Below are 20,589 nucleotides of genomic sequence, written 5' to 3' on the forward strand. Positions count from 1 at the left end.
CCTTTACAGTAGTGGTTAAAAGCACAAGGATGCTGGGCCAAGTGTCCTAGGTTCAAATAATGGCTCTACTATTTATCACCCGTATGAGCTTCTTCCTCTATGAAATGGGCATGACAATAGTACCTGCCTCCTAGGTGTTAAGATTAAATGATTTGTACAAATGACATGCTTGTAACAATCTCCTTGCTGTCAGATGTTATTATGACATGCATAGTTGGTGTTAAATGTTAGTATTAAACAGTCTGATGAAGTATTTGTCCTGATGTCATAACATTCGTGAGGAAAGGCCCATATCTGACTTATTGTCCATTGTATCCCAAATGTCTAGCTCAGTGCTTGACACATTCTAGACGCTTATTAAGTAGTCTAGAAAGACAAATGAATCTAATACTGCTAATAATTTATCTATAAAGAAAAACAGTATATGGTAAATATTTCCCCCCTTTCACTTATTCTCTTTAAAATGTAAGTTTCTGTTGAATTAAAGAAAAAAAATATGAAGGGACAGATTTTATATGGAAAATACATTGGCACCTTTCCATAGCAACATCCTATGACAGTCAACAGAACCAGTAAGTTCCACATGGAACGTGTGTCTTCATTCTTTTCTCTGGTTAAATTCGATATATGCTTGTTTTTTCTAGGAAGTACAACAAGGCAAAATCGAGGGAGAGTTTGCTCTTTGTATTAGTTTATATCATGGTTATGAATTATTGCAGCAGATGGGAACGAGATCATTATATTTCTTCCTTTGTGGAATTATGGATGGAACTAAAGGTAAATTATTTAAAGAAATACTGACATGTAATTTTGACTAAAGACAAATGTTGAACAGTTTGGGTTATTTAAAAAAGCTGGGTTTTTTAAAAGCAGTGAAATAGTTTTGTAACAAATGGCCATATTTCTTTTTTTATAAATTTCTGGAAAAAAGCAAGCCATTCCTTAATACATATGTGACTGTGGAACTGGAAAAAGTTGATGGTTTTCATGTTTAAATGTGAAAATTTTGCATTTATTGCTAAATGTTTATTTTTAATACATGATGAATTTGATTAGTTTTGCTGTTGATTTATAAGGAAAACCTTTTCTTGATTTCTGAAGGAATGACTCGGGCAAAAAATGAACTTAGCCGAAATGTGGACTTCATGAAACTCTATAATCATCTGGAGTGCCTGTTTGCACATACACGTAGTACATCAGCAGGTGGCATTTCTACTGTACAAAAAGATATTGTTTTTCTTTTAAATTTTTATATTGCTTCCTCTTCATCAAAGTTAATTTTGAAATTTTGCTTCATTGATGCACATATCAATCTATACTGATATTTCTGTAGCAGTAGATCTATTAAATGCTAAAAGGGATAAATAGAAGGGAATAAATAAATAAGTAAAACATAAAAAGGGATAACAGGGTAAATATATATTCAAACAGTTTATAATATAACAGAAGTTAGTAGTTGTTACTGATAGTAAAAAAATTTTTAGAACTACCAAAACTTGATTTATAGCTTAACTGAATATTTTTTTCCTCTTTATGTTCTTGCTTCCTGTTTGGATTCTCTCTCAAAATGAAATTTTTATAAAAATTCAAAATTTACTGTAAGGCTTATGTGCTTGCTATTCGGATGCTACTTAGTGTTTAAATAAAAAGAAAAAAGTTTTAAGAAATTCATTTTGAAAAGGATAATTACAGTACATTAGTGTAATTGAGTGGAAAAATACAGTAATATTATTTTGATGTTTTTTATTTTTTTAAATTTTTTTCAGGAGATAAAGAATTTATCTATAGTCATCCAAAATTAAAGAAATTAGAAGAAGTTGTAGTTGAACACTTCAAGTCATGGAATGGTAGGCCATATTTAATAGTCTCAAGACAAGGCAGAGTTATTGAAAAAATTAAAACTCTGACATTGGTTTGTGCTAACATTTCTTATGGAGAAGATGGGCTTTTGATTACTCTGGATAATGAATATAAAAAAGCTCAGAATATTTGGGAGGATGGGGCAATGGGAATGGTAGGAATGTTAAGAGTACTGTAAGGTATGTAAAAAAGAAAAGTCAGACTGAGGCAACATAAGGGAAGCAGATAGTAAAATAATGTACGAGTATATATGATGGTGGAAAAAGTGAACTAGGTGAGGAGATAGTCCTGAGGGAGGCTGTTCTATAGGATATTAAAAGAAGCCTGTCTGTAGGGTGATGTTTGAGCTGTTACCGGATGGAAGTGAGGGAGCAAGCCTTGTGGATTTCTGGGGGAGGATCATTCCAGGCCAAGAGAATAGCAGATTCAAAGGCCCTGAGGCAGTCGGGTGCTTCGTATGATTTAAGGATCAGTAAACAAAGCAATGTGACTGGAGTAGTGTACTGAGGGAAAAGTGGTATAGAGAAGGTTGGAGAGGTAGCCAGGGGCAGACCTAGGGCTTGTTGGCCAAGTCAGGACTTTAGATTTTAATCTATGAATGTGTGGGCTTTGTGAAACCATTACAAAGGCATGTAGAGCAGCAGAGTGACAAGATCTGACCTACATTTTTAAAGGATCACTCTGGTGGTTTTGTGGAAAGTAGACATTGATCAATTAGGAGGCTATTATAATGGTCTAAGATCATAAGATGATGGTGGCTTTAGTAGTGGAGTTGCTAAGAAGTGGTCCTCGATTCTAGATATGTTTTGAAGTTGGAGCCAACAGTGTTTGTTCATGGATTTTGGACATAGGGTGTGAGAAAAACAAAAGGAATCATGGGAGGATATGTGTGTTTATGGATGATTATATGAACAAAGAGAAAATTAAGAACAACACTGAAAAAAGAGCAAATGTGTCAGGATGCTTTTGATACATCTAAGTGGAGATGTGTAGGCACTGGATAAGTGAATCTGGATCTCACAAGAATGCGCTGGGCTATTTTTATCAATTTACATATACACAAATTTTGCTGTTGTCAGCATAAAGGCGGTATTTAAAGTTTCAGGAATGGATGTGATTGCATCACCAGGGAATACAGTTTAGAGACGAGAGAGGGCCCAGAATGTAGTTCTGAAGAATAGTGACATTTAGGGTTCAGAGGAAGAAAAGCCCCAGAGGAGGGTAAGAAAGTAACCAGCCAAATGAAAGTGTCCAAGAAGCTGAGGGAAGAGACTATTTCAGTAGGAAGGAGTGGGCTGTGATAAATACTGCTGAGAGGTGTGGTGAAATGAACCAAACGTGTGCATTGAATTTGACACCATGGACGTTACTGATGACTATAAGGGAGTGTCAGTGGGATGAGGACAGGCAGGCAGGCTGCGGCTGGTGTGGGAGACACGCTTTGCACTGCAAGTAGCTCTTAGGGGTTGGTGAGATGCAGAGGCTTGCTGCTATGGAGACTCAAAGGAGATTTGTCTAGAATAATTTTCCCGGCAGCAACTGCTGTTACTTTTTCCTTCTGTATTGTGAATTAATTTTGTATTAAGTCATTTAGTCCTTAGGATTGTTATGAAGACTGAAGAGTTAATATATAAAATGCTTAGTGTTGTCCCTGGCACACACATAGTGGTTAATACAATACAAGTCATATGGAAGGAAGAAGAATTGTCAAAGGCCCAAGCAAGCTTAAACACAAAAGAAAACTAATAACAGAAAGCCCCACACAACTTGTAATTATGAGCCAATTGTTATGTGCGAGTCTGCATAATTTATACCATTTACTAATTCATTTAATCATCGCCTCAATCCATTTTAGATATGAAGAAACTAAAGCGTAGATAAAATAACTACCACGGCCACATATCACCCAGAGAGTAAGTGACCCAGCCTTCAAGGTCACATTCTTACGCCTGCATCTGCTGCCTCCCAAGCACAGAGATCTTGGGAGGAGCTGTGACTGACTGTAGGGCATACTCCGCAATTATTGTTGGAGAATTTGAAAGTGTCAATAGATTTGGGGACACAATTCCATGGCCTGGATAAAGACAGTGCCTTTACTGAACAGAAAGGAAAGGGGAGGTTTATGAAGTCAGTGGGCACTCTGTATTTCTGTACTACTGACTTAGAAGGTAAAAGGGAATAACAGGCATCAAACATGAACTGAAGGATTGTTCAAAAGTGATTCAGGTCATTTTTATTTGATTTGTTTAGGATTTTATTTTATGGCAGCCAATGACTGATAAGGAGCCAAGGTTATTAAAATTACCAGGAAAGGTTGGAAAACCAGCAAAAGTTTAAGATGTCTTAAATTATTTTTTTGAAAGAATTATCATAAATTAGTGTATAGTTTCAGGTTTGTCTTTTGAGCTAGTTGTCTATATGCTTTTTAAAAGGGTGTAATTAAATATTTTTTGTTATATAGCTCAAAACACTTCTGAAAAGAAATGTGACAAGACCAGAGTTATGATCTTCTCTTCATTTCGAGATAGCGTTCAAGAAATTGCAGAAATGCTTTTACAGCACAAGCCAGTTATTAGAGCAATGACTTTTGTCGGCCATGCCTCTGGGAAAAGCATGAAGGGTTTTACCCAGAAGGAGCAACTGGAGGTAATTATTTGTGGAGATGATGAAAATAAAAATAAAATTAATTAGCTTTGCACTTATGCTTTTTTGTTTTAACTCACTGGTCAATTGGCTACTTCTTAAAGATAGTTTTACAGTAAAACGTGTAAGTAAATAGGCTTTTCTTTTTTTTTTTTTAAAGTAATGTAAAGTGTAATTGTTAAGCAGAAAGGCTGTAGAGTCATACTACTTGGGTTGGAATCCTGATTCTTCCATTTACAAGTTTCTTTACTTCCTGTGCCTCACTTTTCCGTATCTGTAAACATACTTCATAGAGTTATCAGCATTAAATGAAATTGTACTCCAGGGCATTCAATAAATGTTTACTATTTATTTTAAATCACTTTAGTTATTTATTCCAAACAATTATCTCGTTTTTCTGTTATTTTAAAATCTTAATTTAAAAATATGGTCAGAGGAAACCCTGGTGGTGTTTAAGGTAGCAGTATACTCTGTGTAAGAGGTCTTAAGTTTTCTAAGTACTGTGATATGTTTTGGGGGGAAATTTTACAATGTTGATTTTTATAAACTATACAGGTTTTTGCTGATTAGCTGTAGGCCTGCACTTGAGTAGTCACTGTCAATTAGGTGTATCTTTAATGTCTAATTCATTTTGATAGATCCTTTCTTGATTCTGTTAACATTAGTAGATGAGGAGTCCTGTTCTTTAATTATCTTTTATACCAGTCCTCACTGCACTCAGAAGAGTCTAGTAAGCTATCAGTTCTGATTTTAAGTACTTTAAAGGGTTCGGGCATCCTAGTGGGTGATTACTACTAATCTTAACATTTATGTATAAGTGACAAATAAAGTGGATTTTTGGTTAGGGCGTCGAGCATTTTGAAATAAATACCCATAGTACCCATCCTGGTCTTCGGCCAATTTCATTATTGCCCAGTGTCATTATTTGTTGAGTGTGTCAAGTACCATAAAAAACATTATTGATTTTATTGACTTTGTCCTTTACTCACTTGAGTCAATAATACTTTAATGTATGCCAGGATAGCAGCCCTTTTTATTGCTCCTTTGTATAATTGCTTTCATAACAGCACTTTTATTCTGAAATAAGCTTTAGTGCAAATAGCTGAAATTAAATTATTAATTTATTTAGAAACCTGTGATAAAGTCAGAGAGGAAGTGAAGAGCCCAGTTCTTTAGGGCCTTATAGGTAATTTCCATCTTAATGACAGTGGTTTTTACTCTGAGTGAGATGGGAAGAAGCCCTTGGAGAGTTTAGAGCAGAGGAAGGTCATGGCTGATGTATATTTTAAAAGAATCACAGTGGTTTCTGTCATAAGAATAAACTATCGGGGGCTCAGGGTGGAAACAGGAGGACAAATTGGAAGACATTATAATTCAAGCTAAAGATGATGGTGGCTTGTACTGTGGTGCTAGCAGGGAAGGTTTTGAGAAATGATTGGATTCTGGATATATTTTGAAGGTCGAGCTGACAGGATTTATTGACAAATTAAAGTGGGATGTGAGATAAAAGAGTGTGAAAGCTGACTGACTCCAAGGTTTTGGCCTGAGCAACTAAAAAGAGCTGCTGTGAACTAAAGTAGGTCAGACTGCAGGCATAGCAGGTTTTGGAGAGACTATCAGGAGCTCAGTTTTGGACAAGTCAGCTGGCCTGACTATGAGATTAGTGGTTTTCAAACTATTAAAATAGGGTTAATAAAATTGAAAGACCAGTTTATTTCGTGCCAATACTTCACGGGTACTTTTGAATATTACAATAAACATGAATTGCTAGAAAAGTAAAATTACTGGAAAACAAAGTTCATGGTCAAATTTTTTATTATTGGAGTCAACAAACAGAATTACTGTCAAGCTTCTAAACCCTTACTTTTAATTTTTGTACTTGTTGTCCAGTAATAATAGTAACCAGAACCTGTAATAATAGCACTGTTTTAAACATCAAGTAGAGATACTGAATATACTGGGAGTACCAAAAAAATGTATACAAGTGGACACTTTGGTCAACGTTGCTCAAATAATAGTTTGCCGTAATCAGAAGTGTCTGGACACTGATGGTAACAATTTTGAGCACCTCTTTTAATTGCACAAGTCAAACGTGGCTTATATTTATCTTTTGTTATCAGTATATATTGAGTATTACAATTTTAATAGTTTTTTCCTTTCTTAAAATGTGTTTACATTTTTTTGGCACCCTCTGTATAAGTCTTGTCTCATAGGCTCAAGGATTCATGGAAATATATATTTGGGAATCATCATCATAGATGAGACGGGATGAAATTACCAAGTGATTGACTGGAGATAGAGAAGCTGTCTAAAGACTGAGCTCTAGGGTACTTCATTGTTCTGAGAGATAGCAATGACTTTGATTCCTTAGGGAATCAGAGTAAGTGGCTAGTGAAATGGGAAAGACCAGGAAAGTGGGTATCCTGGGGCCAAATGAGGAAGAGTGATTAAATGTAGAAATGCTGCTGGTAGGTCATATAAGATGATAACTGGGAATTGACCCTTGGATTAAGAGAAGGGGAGGTAAATGAGTTTGAAAAGAACAGTTTTAGTGGAATGGTGGAGATAAGCCGCCACTCAGAAGAACTGGAGGTAGCAAGTATACAAGTCTTACAGATTTTTGCTGTAAAGGAGAGCCAAGGTGGAAGCGGTTGTTTGTGTGTGTGTGTTGGCATATATAACAGTATGTTTGTATGCTGATAAGAATGATTGGTTGAGAAGTAAAAATTGATGATAGAGCAGAGAGAAAGAGTATTGCTGGAATGATCTTTGAGTAGATAAGGGAAAGGGATGGCATCTAATACAAAAGTATAGGGATTGACCTCAGTTAAGAATATAACTAGTTTAGTCAAAACGACCAGGGGGAAGGTAGACTATACAGGCAGAGGTACAAGTGGGTGAGTAAATGTGGCAGTGATACTTTGTGGAAGGCTTTTTTTTTTTTTTTAATTTATTTTTAATTTATTGGGGTGACAATTGTTAGTAAAATTACATAGATTTCAGGTGTGCAATTCTGTATCACATCATCCATAAATCACACTGTGTGTTCACCACCCAGAGTCAGCTCCCCTTCCATCACCATACATTTGATCCCCCTCACCCTCATCCCCCACCCCCCAACCCCTTTACCTTCTGGTAACCACCAAATTACGTTCCCCAGATTAATTTTCAAACCCGTGGCCATCCTGTGGTCACCGACTGCCCTCCAATCTCCTCACCCTCCCCCCCACCCCCCACCCCTCCCGCCCATCTAGCAACCCTCAGTTTTTCCTCATTGTAGGCTTTTTTTGATTATTCAGTTTTTGTCATGTCACCAGCTGAGAATGAGGATAGGGAGAAAATGTTGGAAGTTTGATGAGAGAGGAGCGAGTAGGAAAGTTATCCGGGAGAATGGGAAAGTCAATGGATTAGGGAAATGTGAAATGATTTTCAGATAGCACCAAAGGCCTTTCAAGGTTGGAGGTTATGAGTCTAAAGTGAAACTGGTTAGCATGTTTTCTTCCAGCCATATTCAACTGCATGGGTACAGGCTCAGACTAGGTGCAAAGTGGAATATAACCAGTGTTGGAGGTTATAGGCAGAGAAATACGGAGTGCGAGAGGAACAATGGAGAGCTTGCTCCCTGGCACATGTCGTCAGTTTGGCCCAAATAAATTCATAAAAATTCTCTACGGGTTTGGACGTTTTTTACGTCGACAACTCTTACAGTCATATTTTTGGGTGGCATATTCTGCTACCCCTCACTGGAATGACAGTATAAACGGTAGGATATGAGAACATATTGTTGATATAAGGACATCCAAGCCTGTAGAGAATTTTTATTTTATGAGTTTATTTGAGCCAAACTGACGACTGCTGCGAAACAAGATCTCAAATACTAAGGAGAATGAGTTTGGCAATTCCTTTTCTACATTTTGAATTGAGGGACAGTTGGGAAGATTGCAGGAAGGTAGAAGAAAGCAGGGTAGGGGATTGGATTACAGGGTAGTTAAGATTATATGCTCTCTTGAGGGTCTGAAAAAGAGGCCTCTCAGAGGTGTACAAAAACAAAGGACAGGGCTGGCTTAAGGCAAATATAAACCCTTTTACTAAAGAAGTTATAGGCTTGGGTGTGACTACCCACCATAACCTGCCCATTTAGGAGTTCATGATCCAATCACCCTGTGAGGTTACTTTCAGTTAGATTTCTTACAGCGCCTGTTTTCATCCACAAATTCTAGGAGTAATAAATGGTTTTTACTTTAGATACACCTAACAATAAATTTAGGTCTAGGATGTGATAAATAGCAGTAATTGCTCTGGGCCGTTTACCTGCCCTATATGCCCCTTTTAGTGATGCTAAAAATAATATCTGAGGTTTCTCATTCCTGTGGAAATTCTTAGCAAACCCTTTTGAAATTACAACCATTATTAAAGCAAAAGAATTAGGACTTCCCTTTGCATTTTACCACAATTTCTTTGGGTTTGAATTGCCGTTTTACCACTTTTCCTATTCCATAGTATGCATGCCTATTTTTATTTTGATTTCACCATTTTGAGGCCAGTGGGAAAGGTTTGCTTTGATCTACAATTCTCTTACATTTGCATATAGTTATTTTTAAATCATTTTGATTTCAGGTAGTGAAACAGTTTCGTAGTGGTGATTACAATACATTGGTTTCTACTTGTGTTGGTGAAGAAGGTTTGGATATAGGAGAAGTTGATCTTATAATATGTTTCGATGCCCAGAAGAGCCCAATTCGTCTTATCCAACGAATGGGTAGAACTGGTCGCAAACGTCAAGGCAGGATTGTTGTGATCCTTGCTGAAGGACGTGAAGAACGTGTGAGTAGACTTAGAAACGATGTCAGCAGTGAAATTTTGAGAAATACAGACCAAAGACAAGTATCAATCTGTTAATATTCAAAGTCCAAACAATCTATAGGTAATTGGTTGATATTTTTTTTTTGTATTAGATTCTGACTATTATTTTGTAATGAAGAGTATTTTTGACTGGATTCAGTTATCTAATTTTTATCCATATAAAAACACATTTTTGTACTTCAGTATTAAGTTAGATACACCTTAATGAAAAAAATCAATGTGTATTACTTTGTTTTACTGTTTCCCTGTGCTTCGAAGGTCTGTTTTTCCTGTTTAGTTTAGTAACTACAGTGAGTTGAGAGTGGTTTTCCATTTTGAAGAGGTGCTTAAATCAGTCAACCAACCAACCAACTAACCAACCAACAAGAATGTGCACCAGAGATAGTATGTGGCCTGCAAAGCCTAAATTATTTACTTTCTGGCCCTTTATGGAAAACTTTGCTGGTGCCTATTCTAAGTGATAAGGGATGTGAGTTATATTCATACTTTGCTATAGTCTTGGGTGACTGTCTTTCCTACATACGATGCCGTACGTAATATTTTCTGTTTGTTACACTGAAGTATTGACTAACTTTTGTAAATCAGTGGGACTGTTTCTGTAGCCAAATATATAGTTTCACATTAAAACCTTTTAATTAATGATGAGTTTTTCAAAATTTGATTTCAAATGTTTATATACCCTTTAAAAACAATCTTGAATAATGAATTTCCCCCCAATATTTTTCATGTAATTTTTGCATATTTTTATGTAACATCCAGTTGTCTATAAAATGACCCCAATAAATGACATGTCTGGCAGCTTGTAAAAGTCTATGTATTATCAATGAGTGGGACTGGATTTTACCTAATTGTGATTACCCTAGGTGAATCACTTAAGCTCTGTATTCAGGTGTTAGTTTTCTTATTTGTAAAAGGACTATAATGCCCACCTTTATCTCTGTGCTGGGCAGTGCTCTAAGTGCTTCAGATGCATTACTTCATTTAGTCTTGTCAACAATCCCATAAGGGGAATAATGCTTTTCTTGTGTACAGTGAAGAAAACTGAAGTGTAGCGAGATGAAGTAAGAAGCTGAAATAAAGGAATAGTATTTTAAAAAGCAATTTATACTCTTATATAAATATCAGCCTTATTTAAAAACAGCAAGATACTAAATAAAAGATAGATTTCCTTTATAAAATATAGTTACTAAGGTAGGCTTTTATAATAATAGATTTTGAAATGATTTTCAATAAGAGTTAATTGAACCGGCTTCAAATTCAAGACAACAGATATTCTATTCCCTAAGTATTTAAGTGCATCAGAGTTTAATTTACTGTTTAGAATAAACCCAAACTAATATAATTGCTTGTTGTGGCTAAGTGATTATTATAGAAATAATATAATTTGACATTTATTTGTTTTTGCAGACTTATAATCAAAGTCAGTCCAACAAAAGAAGTATTTATAAAGCTATTTCAGGGAGCAGGCAGGTCCTTCATTTTTACCAAGGAAGTCCACGAATGGTTCCTGATGGAATCAATCCAGAATTACACAGAATGTTCATCACACATGGTGACTATGAACCAGAGAAGCCTTCTCGGAACTTGCAGCGTAAGTCGTCTACCTTTTCCTATAGGAATGGTAAATAAAAAATTTTGTGTTTGAAACATGCATATATTTCCTTTTGGTTCACAGATCATATATTGATATATTTCTTCTTTGAGAAACTTAGTGTGCATTCTAGGATGTTATGGATATTGTCTTTGGAAAGGAAAGGATATGTGGTAAAGGGAAAGAGACACTGGCAATACAGACCAATAGAAACTCAGTGATGGAAAAATTAAAATATATCCTACCGACCCAGAGAATCCTCTTGACAAAATGTAGAAAAGAAAGAAAACAGTTTTATTATGGAATAAGCATTAAACCAGATTATAGTGTGTGTACTCCAGGCAGTCCACTAAGATTAATACAAAGACAGAAAGAAATTCTACCCCATTCATTACCCTGAACACTTAAAATCCTTTATATACATATTCTCAAGATTAACAGCAACTTGTCCTCATATGAGGACAGCACGGTTTGCTATACATTCTTTGATAGTTCATCCCAAATTCACCTGGTTATTGAGGTAGGCATTTCTGTTATTAATAGTTAGTTGCCTTCATCCAATGAAATAATAAAACTTCTCTTATTTCTATGACAAGCATATAGTGACAGCTCAGAGAAAGGAACCTAAGCCAAACTCCCCTGGTGACTGGGAGATAGGGATACTATCTTTCTTGATGTTTAAATTTCAAAGAGACTGCTCCTAGACCCTTAAAAAACATTTCTGGTTGAAAGCTGGCTAAAGGTTTGCTTAGCCTTTACAAAGGTCTGCATACATACCCAAGGGTTAAAGAAAGGATTCACAAACATCAAGTGTCTCTGGAATTGCTCTAAAAAAGGGGATGGGGGAGAAGGTGAAGGGATTAGAAAGTGCAAAATAGTAGTCATAATATAGTCACAGGGATATGAAATACAGTATGGGGAATATAATCAATAATGTTGTAAAGATTAATAATGTTATAATCAATTAATATTATTATAATCAATAATGTTGTAAAGATCTGGCACCCTGATATAGAGTGCCAGACGGGCACTGGACTTATCAGGGGGATCATTTCATAGACTGTGTAGATGCCTGACCACTGCACTGTACACCTGAAGCTGAAGTTGAATAATACTGAATGTCAACTATAATTAATTAAACATATAGATGTTTATATATATATCACTGATATATATGTGTGTATTTATGTGTGTGTGTATATGTATATATATATATATGTATGTATGTATAGCCACGGGATGTGGAATACAGCATAGGGAAGATAGTCAATGGAATTATAACAGCTATGTACGATGTCAGACGGGTAGTAGATTGGGGGTAATCACTTTGTGTGGGGTGTAAATGTCTATTACATTGCTTTGTACACCTGAAACTAATAAATAAAATAAATAAAAACAAAAAGGAAAGAGAATGGTTTCTTTCCCTTTCCACAAAGGAGAAAAATTCTTTTTTTTTCTTTTTTAAAGGAAACAAATAGTGGTGAAGTTAGACTAAGTTCTTGGTGATATTGAGCCAGTGAGAAACAAATCCTTTGGTGCCAGGGAGCATAATTAATAATATGAGTATTGCTAACTTAAGAACTACAGAGATTTTGGTGATATCAAGAAAATGTCTTGAAATGTTAGCACTATGAAAATGAGAAACTAAAAAGTTTTTCTTTTGAATTTTACTTAATCTTTAAGAAGGGTTTTTAAAGAATCACAAAATCATGGAATTGTATTTTCAGATTTGGGAGGAACCTTGGGGGTCATCTTGTCCAATTCCCTGTCAAGATAGGAATGCTTTCTGCTGCCTTCTTGTGAAATGCATATCCAGCCTCAACTTGAATGTCTCGGGTAAAGGAAATTGAATTCCTTTGTGAGGGTTCATTCCATTGATGATCAGCTCTATATAGAAGGTTCTTCCTTATGGTGAAAAATCTGTCTTTGTATCTTTTTCTCACTGATTTGGTTTTGTCTTCTAGATACAAGGAATGGTGATGACCCTTGGGTTACCCATGTAGCAGTTGTTTACGTATTTGAAGACAGCACCTCTCAAGTTTGTTGCTCTGGTTTTCATACCATGACGTTTCAAGGTCCTTTCCCTCTGAGTCATCGACTTTGGACTCACTTTAATGTGTTCTTTCCCTTAATTCAGAGCCATTAATCAACGCTTTTTGGATATGCCTGTTAAACCTAATACAAATCCACTTAATAGGATTTTTTAACAAGACTTTGCCAAATTTTTGGTTAAAAAGATAAGATAGTATGTATTTGGAATTCTCTAGAATTTGTTAAACTAATAACATCAAAACTTGATTGGCTTGGCATAAATTATTCTTAGTGATCACTGTATTTTTATAAATGTTAATTAACCATATGTTTAATAATTATTTCTAAAATGCTACTAGGAAAGGATGGCAAATGTCTTTAGAAAAAATCCAGAACCTGTCCTTTTTTAAAAAAATGAGATAACATTAGCTCATCTTCATTTTTCTGTACTTTTTTCCCTTTTTCCCTGGTTTTTCAAGTGTCAGTGATTCATCTTGCCAAGATTGTGGGTGTAAATGTAATCAGCATATTAGTATATAATTCATGTGGGCTTAGAGGCCTGAATTTATTTAAAGTGACTAGCAGAGTGGAATACCTTCCTATTTCAAAGTCTTAGAGCCTCAGATTGTTAGATCTAAAAGTGACCTGAGAGATCACTTAGTTCAAACTCTTATTTGACAAAAGCTCCTTATAGTATAGTATAGTCTAGTTCCCTGTTTCTAATTCAGTAGTCTTTCTGATTTTTTTCCTGCCCTTAAATGTTTCGGACAAGAGTTCCTGCTTTATAATGTTTATCCTTTCCAGCTTGGCAGTTTTCCTTTATAGAGATTATGGAAATCAAAAAGGGTTAGTTTACGTTTTTTATAAAGTATATTATTATGTCATTTTTTTAAAACAGTGGGTATTTTCCTCTCCCTTCAGACCTCCCTCCCACACCCCAAGATATCACCAAAATCTCCATAGTTCTTAAGCTAGCAACACTCATTAGTAACTATGCTCCCTGGAACCAAAGTATTTGTTTCTCACTGACTCAATATTTAATACTTAAGCTAAAAATCCTTTTTCGTCTTGGGGTTCCCTCCCTCCCCAAGCTTCAGATAGCCTTTCCAATAATGTTATGATAGAATCATGGTACTAGTTTTTATTTGTAAGTTATCTGACTGTTCTGTGCTGGATCTTAGACATGGAAATGGAGAGAGTCCAAAAATGGCCAGGACTGAGGGCCTAGCTACCTGGCTCTGTTCTGTTAATGAAATCATTACCAAAAGTTAGCTCCTAGACAGAAGGGTGCACTACATAGTACTTTCAAAAGAGGTGAGAGACGTTTAGGAGATATGTATAAGCAGGAAGTGATTACCAGAGTGATTATATGAAGAATACTAGTTTTAAGGAATAGAGTCAGTGATTTAGCAGAGATGGGTAGACAGACAGTTGATGTTGTATATTTTGTGTTTGCCTAGCAGAGTTTTTAACCACCTTTCAATTACTATTCCATTTGTAGGAATGAGGCAAAGTAATTCAAAAAAAGATTGGTTCTTATCAGAAGAAGAATTTAAATTATGGAACAGACTTTACAGATTAAGAGACAGTGATGAAATTAAGGAAATAACATTGCCTCAAGTTCAGTTTCTGTCTTTACAAAGTGAGGAAAACAGGCCAGTAAGTCGAACATGTTTTCAGAATATTAAACTCTAAGTTTGCAAAACTTCTACTTTTCTTATATTCTTTATTGTATATGTATCTTTACATGACTAATATATTTACATAAATTCTGCTTTTTCTTCATTACTTTCTACCATATGAACATTTATATGTAGGCATAATTTACATGATGTGTTACTCTGGAGTATACCATAGTTTGATTGTTTCCCTGTTGTGTTTTGGAATTCTTTTCAATATATTAACTAACATAAAATTACGCTGTCATGAGCATCTTTGGTTTTTATTTTCATTTTGAAATTGTAGTAAAACTTTAACGTGGATGTTATTTTGTTTTATGAACAAATTATTGATGAACTTAATAAAAGTCAAGAGAATGTGTTAAAGTGACTTATCTGTCTAAAGAGCTGGAGAATAACCTCAGGAAAAATTCGTTTTAGAGGTCTGTTATACTTGAAATATATGGCTATTCAGAATTTGTGTTTTATTCACTAACAGGGAAAGAGAGGCATGAAGAATTGGGATTAGTATTACTGAGAGATTATGAATGCCTCATTATTAGATTATGGGATATAAATCTAGCAAAATAGTAGTTTTGAAACCATACATTTTCTTAAATATTTGCTCTTAACATGGAACTATATAAACAGGAATATAGTCAAGTAGTAACTCATTTAAGCATTAAATTACATTTATTTAAAGATGTATTTAAAGGGCAACTTTGCACTGTGTGAAATTATTTTCTTTTTTCTCCTGAGAATTTATTTGAAAGTATATAAATGAATTCAAATTTATGTTAGACTGATTACCTATGTATTAAGTGTTTTTTTTTTAATCAGTTTGTGAAATCTGAGTATGTGTGTTCTTATCATTTTTATTATTTTTAAAATCATTCATCAAGACTCAAGAAGCAACCATTGGAATGCGTCAACTCTCTCTCTCTGAGTGGCGACTGTGGCAGGATCGTCCTTTTCCTACATATCAAGTTGACCATTCAGATCGATGTCATCATTTTATAAGCATTATGCAGATGATAGAAGAAATAAGACATGAAGAGGTTGGGTTTTATTGTAACTTTCTCTTGCTGGCATGATGGTTGAAACTAGAATACTTAATCTTTTTTCTTCTTAATTTGAAGTCATTATAATAAACAAGTATTTATTATAAATAATTATAGCTAGATATTTTGTTTTTCTATATAGCTCCTTGTGATCTCAATAAGGATCCAGTTTTCTGCCTTAGAAGTAGACTTAAGTAGAAGAACATCATCTGTAAATATTGATGGACCAGAGTTAAATTTTAATATACTTAATGACTGATATAAACTGTTTGTAAAGCTAATTTAGGATTCTTGTTAGATGGGATTTATTGAAATAGTCTCCTTCACATAGGTCATTTGGTATGTCTCTTATATCCTGTGGTAGGTTAGAGAATTATTGATTCCTTGTGCAGTTCTTGATTATTCCTTGAGAGAGTCAGAATGTGATGAGCCTATAAGAGTGAAATCCAAAATGCCTGGGTTAGATTCTAACACTACCTCTTGTGCATCTGTAAAGTACTTTATCTCTTTGTGCTCAGTTTCATCTGTAAAATGGGGATAATGATAATACCTCCTTCATAGGATTGTTATGAGGATTAAATGACTTAATACGTGTAAAGCACTTAGACTAGTGATATAGTAAGTACTCAGTAGATTGTAGCTGCTTTTTTTATTACTAATTATTGTTCATGAATGCATGTAGATAAAGAAATTAGTGGTGAATCCTAGCAAAACTTGTGCCATCAAATTAACATATACATGCTTACTTAGTGCCCTCCATAGGTCATTCTTTGTATCAGGCCCTATGGCTACATCAGTGAAGAAGCCAGATAAAATATTCTGTCGGTGGGGAGCATATAGACTACCAGGGAGAGAGACATTCTCACATTAATATTTATTGTATTTATTATTCAAAAAGTGGAACGTTAACTGCTTAAGTCCCTGAATAGTCGAGGGATCCTGACTAAAGTAGCATTCATGGGGAAGAGGGAAGGATGAGCTAGGAGTGGTGGGGACTGTAGTTTTAAATGTAGAGATAAGTAAGACTTAGAAATTCACTGTAAGAGTTCTTGGTTGGGAAATTTGTTAAAAATAGTATATTCTAGCTTAAAGCCTAGTAGACGTACAGGTACTACCATTATTTCAGATGTTTAAAAGCTGTTCTTAGTTTAACTTCATCAAGAGAGTAAATTCAATGTATGTATGTGTGTTTTTCATTTATATATGTGTTAATGTCTTAATTATTTGTTTTTAGGAAATTAGAGTAATTGTTTAAATGTTAGAAGTCAAAAAACTTAGTGTTCATAATTTTATTTTCTGTATTCATTAAATTTGTTCTTTCTACAAGTAGTTATGGGTCTTCCATGTATTAAGCACTGGGGATACAAAAATATTAACTGATTAAAGAAATTTATCATAATTTCATAGTAGTAATATGTATAATTTGTTTGATTTATCAGAATAATTTTTAAGGTAAAAGAAAATCTTTTGAATAATGTAATATTGTTTAGAAACTAGTTTAACAGAGTAAAACTCATCTGTTAGAATTGGCTTTTTTGTTTTGTTTTATTTTTCTGTGACTCTTTCACTTTCCTTCTTTCTAGGGAGAATGCAGCTATGAATTGGAAATTAAACCTTATTTAAAAATGGAAGATGTTAGCTCAACATTTAGTGCTCCCAGGAACAAATACAATCTTCTTGCCAATGGTATCTTTAGTAGTAACAAGAAATCTTCATTTACAAAGAATACAAATGAAGCCAGTTCGTTCTCAGTGACAGAATCTGATGATGAATGTGCTGAAATTTTCCAACAAACTCATATTAAACCTACTAAAATTGTTTCTCTAAGGAAAAATGCTCCTAAAGAACTGAGAAAAGATCGACCTAAAAAAGAAAATGATGTTGTTATGGATTCTGTAGATACTGGTGGCAGTTCAGCTGCCGAAAATATTTTTCAGGTCGACCTAAATGATAAAAGGGCATCAGATACAGATGAAGTTGCTGCCGCCTGTGCTGTCAGTGAAAATATTAACCAGCCATGTGGATTATTAACAAAATGTCAGTTTACAAATAAATCTGCTAGTTCATTTGCTGGGAATTTTTCAGATTCTGGTTATAACAGTTTCAGTGATGAGAAATCTGGTTTATCAAGTTTGTTTCTTCCATTTGAGGAAGAGCTTTGTATAGCTAGAAGAGATGACCAATTTTATAATTGTTATTCCTTAACAAAAGAGGTACTTGCTAACGTAGAGAGATTTTTATCTCATTCTCCTCCACCTCTCAGTGGACTCGCAGATTTGGAATATGAAATTGTCAAGGGTTCTGCACTTGAAAATGTGCTTTGCCTACCTTACAGAGAGTATTTACAAAATGATAAATCTACCTGTTTAACGTCACATTCAGCTGTAAATTCTCAACAGAATTTAGAAGTGAATTCACTTAAATTTATTAATCATCCTCCTGAAAAAAACTGCCTTTATGGTGCAACTAATGATAAGGTTTCTGATGAGCCAAGCTTCTCTGGCTATGACGATAAAGTACCTAAAGATATTAAAAATGAAAATTTAGTATCTAAAAATCATACTCAAATAAACACAGGCTCTCCTAAGTGTTTTGCTGAAGAAAACAATTGTGCTGATAACAATGGCCTCCCAATATTGTTCACTGATCAGGATGAGAGTTTACTACTATTTGAAGATGTTAACACAGAGTTTAATGATGTAAGCCTTTCTCCCTCAAACAGTAAATGCAAATCTGTATGTATGTCAGACAAAACTGATACAGGCGAAATGACATTGGTCTCTCAGTTCTTAATTTCTGATGAACTTTTGTTAGACAACTCTGAACCCCAAGATCAAATTATCTACGGTACTAATAGTTGGAAATCTCATGAAGATATGACAGGTGTACGTGAGGAAAAACTGAAGAATGATGAATATGTTTTTGACTACTCTAAGGATTTATTTTCTGTTACCTTTGATTTAGGATTTTGTAGTCCAGATTCTGAGGATGAAGTATTGGAAAATGCATCAGATACAAATAAGAATAAATTTTTAGGTGGTTTATCTGGAAGGTATTTGGACAGTAAGGAGATGAATGTTGCAAATTATGTTTCAAATCAACCAGTAATATCAAGGGATCATGTTGATAGTTCTATAAATAGAACCATTACTGTCTCATCAAGTGAAGATAAGCGGAGCCCAACTTCTGCACGTTTTTCATTGAGTACAGCAAAAAATAAACAATTTATGTCTCCTGTTTATTCTCAGTTTGCTTTCCCAGTAGGAGAAAAAGTTATGAGTACACCACTTTCTAAATCAAACACATTGAACTCATTTTCAAAACAGAGAAAAATGCCTAGGACGCCAAATTCTAATAAAGGAAAAATAAATCTACAAAGTTTCAAAGAAACGTTGAATTCCACTTTTGATGATTCAGGACTTTGTATAGAAAGGGCTAAAAGCAGGGAACAAATCAGTCTGCGTCAAGTCTGTTATTCTGCTGAAGGTAAGATTTCATCTTTATAAAACATTAATCTTTCTAGAATAATTAGGTAACCTGTAATGTTTCAAAATGTAATTTCTCAGTATGTGATGTATTTAATTAGATAATGTATTATATCTTAAGTGGATGCTTACTGACATACGATTTATTTTATCTACATAAATATTTGTGGCATGCACCCAAGGGAAAGGTATTAATACTGTGAATAGAAGTGTAAGATTTGGCCATAGGCCTTGATTGTGAAACAAACCATTGTGTGATATACACATTTGAAAAGATACTAGTAAAATGTGTAAATAACTACTAAAGGAATAATAAGACAGTGTGTCACGTCCCTTGCCATGAGGGTTGTGGGGAGAGAAGAGGGTGGTGCAGGGTTAAGAAAAGACAGTAGCCATGAATAGAGTGCAAGCGGGGCCAAGGGTCTCCAGCCTCAAGGACTGGGCCCTGAATTGGGCCTACGCATAGGTTTTATTACTTAGGTGAGGAAGTAAAGGAGATAAAGCTTGTCAATCTCAAGATCTGTGAATCCCATCCATCATAATAGGAAACTGATTTAAGCCAATCACCCTTGCCTGCAGGCAGCAGAACCGTAAGTCTCGGGATGAGTGTACTTCCCCAAGGGACAAAACCTTTATGCATATGAATAGATGGCAAGCATATCATTGAATCTGTTCCCCTGCAGGTTGTGGGAAGGAATGCAGCCACAGAGGCAGAGGCTCTCCTTAGCTTGGGGAAGGTGGGGGGCTGTGCCCACCTCTGTCAACCCCATGGGTTCTCCTATTGGTCCACACGTGGCTCCGCCTGGCTTGGGTTGTTCCCTCCATGGGGAATCTTACCCGTCATTGGCTGACCAGCCATCTTTCTGGGACCAAACAGGGAGACATAAGGTGCAAGCGCAAAGGTGAAGCAAAGTTCCTGAAAGGATCCCTCTCACAGGCTCTCCTTTCTTTAGGGGCAGGTACGAGGAGACAGACGGGTGGGCTGCTGCGTAGCAACAATAGTGGATGTTTAGGAGGTTCAGAACATGTCAAAATTTTGAACTGGATTAGATTGGAAATACGGATTTTTTTTTAATGTAGATTTTCATTTTGGCTCCTCAGGAATATTTATGATGAGGGATTTGTTGAAAATAATAAAGAGAATTTGGATGTTATAAAATGAAGAAAACAAAGGCTAAGAAGGAAAGTGTAAGATTTTGGTGGGATAGTCTAAAGCAGAGGGTTATGTAGCAAAACAGTTGAGAAATAAGAGTGTTTGGAGGACTGAGACAAAACCACAGAAGTTGAATTTCTATGATCTAATTTACAGAAAAACTAGAAAATATAGCGATAGATGTTTGATAATAAAGTGATTTAAGTGTCTTTTAAATCCTGTTATAGAACTCAACTCTGGTTTA

At 35.1% G+C, this 20,589-nt stretch overlaps 1 protein-coding gene across 3 annotated transcripts in view; it reads left to right on the top strand.

The window, feature by feature from the left end:
• FANCM (FA complementation group M) overlaps positions 1–20,589 on the top strand; it is a 48,408-nt gene that overhangs the window by 11,772 nt on the left and 16,047 nt on the right. Inside the window, exons 6-14 of one of the 3 annotated variants that reach the window (XM_033109586.1) lie at positions 645–777; positions 1,102–1,203; positions 1,767–1,847; positions 4,322–4,506; positions 9,121–9,327; positions 10,774–10,987; positions 14,490–14,647; positions 15,549–15,704; positions 17,291–19,193. In XM_033109586.1, the coding sequence (XP_032965477.1) occupies positions 645–777; positions 1,102–1,203; positions 1,767–1,847; positions 4,322–4,506; positions 9,121–9,327; positions 10,774–10,987; positions 14,490–14,647; positions 15,549–15,704; positions 17,291–19,193 (3,139 nt within the window). The remainder of the gene's footprint in view (positions 1–644; positions 778–1,101; positions 1,204–1,766; positions 1,848–4,321; positions 4,507–9,120; positions 9,328–10,773; positions 10,988–14,489; positions 14,648–15,548; positions 15,705–17,290; positions 19,194–20,589) is intronic. The other 2 variants (XM_033109587.1, XM_033109588.1) reach the window with 2 other exon arrangements.

This window comes from Rhinolophus ferrumequinum, chromosome 6 (assembly GCF_004115265.2).
Source record: "Rhinolophus ferrumequinum isolate MPI-CBG mRhiFer1 chromosome 6, mRhiFer1_v1.p, whole genome shotgun sequence".
In the NCBI taxonomy this organism is placed as follows: Eukaryota; Metazoa; Chordata; class Mammalia; order Chiroptera; family Rhinolophidae; genus Rhinolophus; species Rhinolophus ferrumequinum.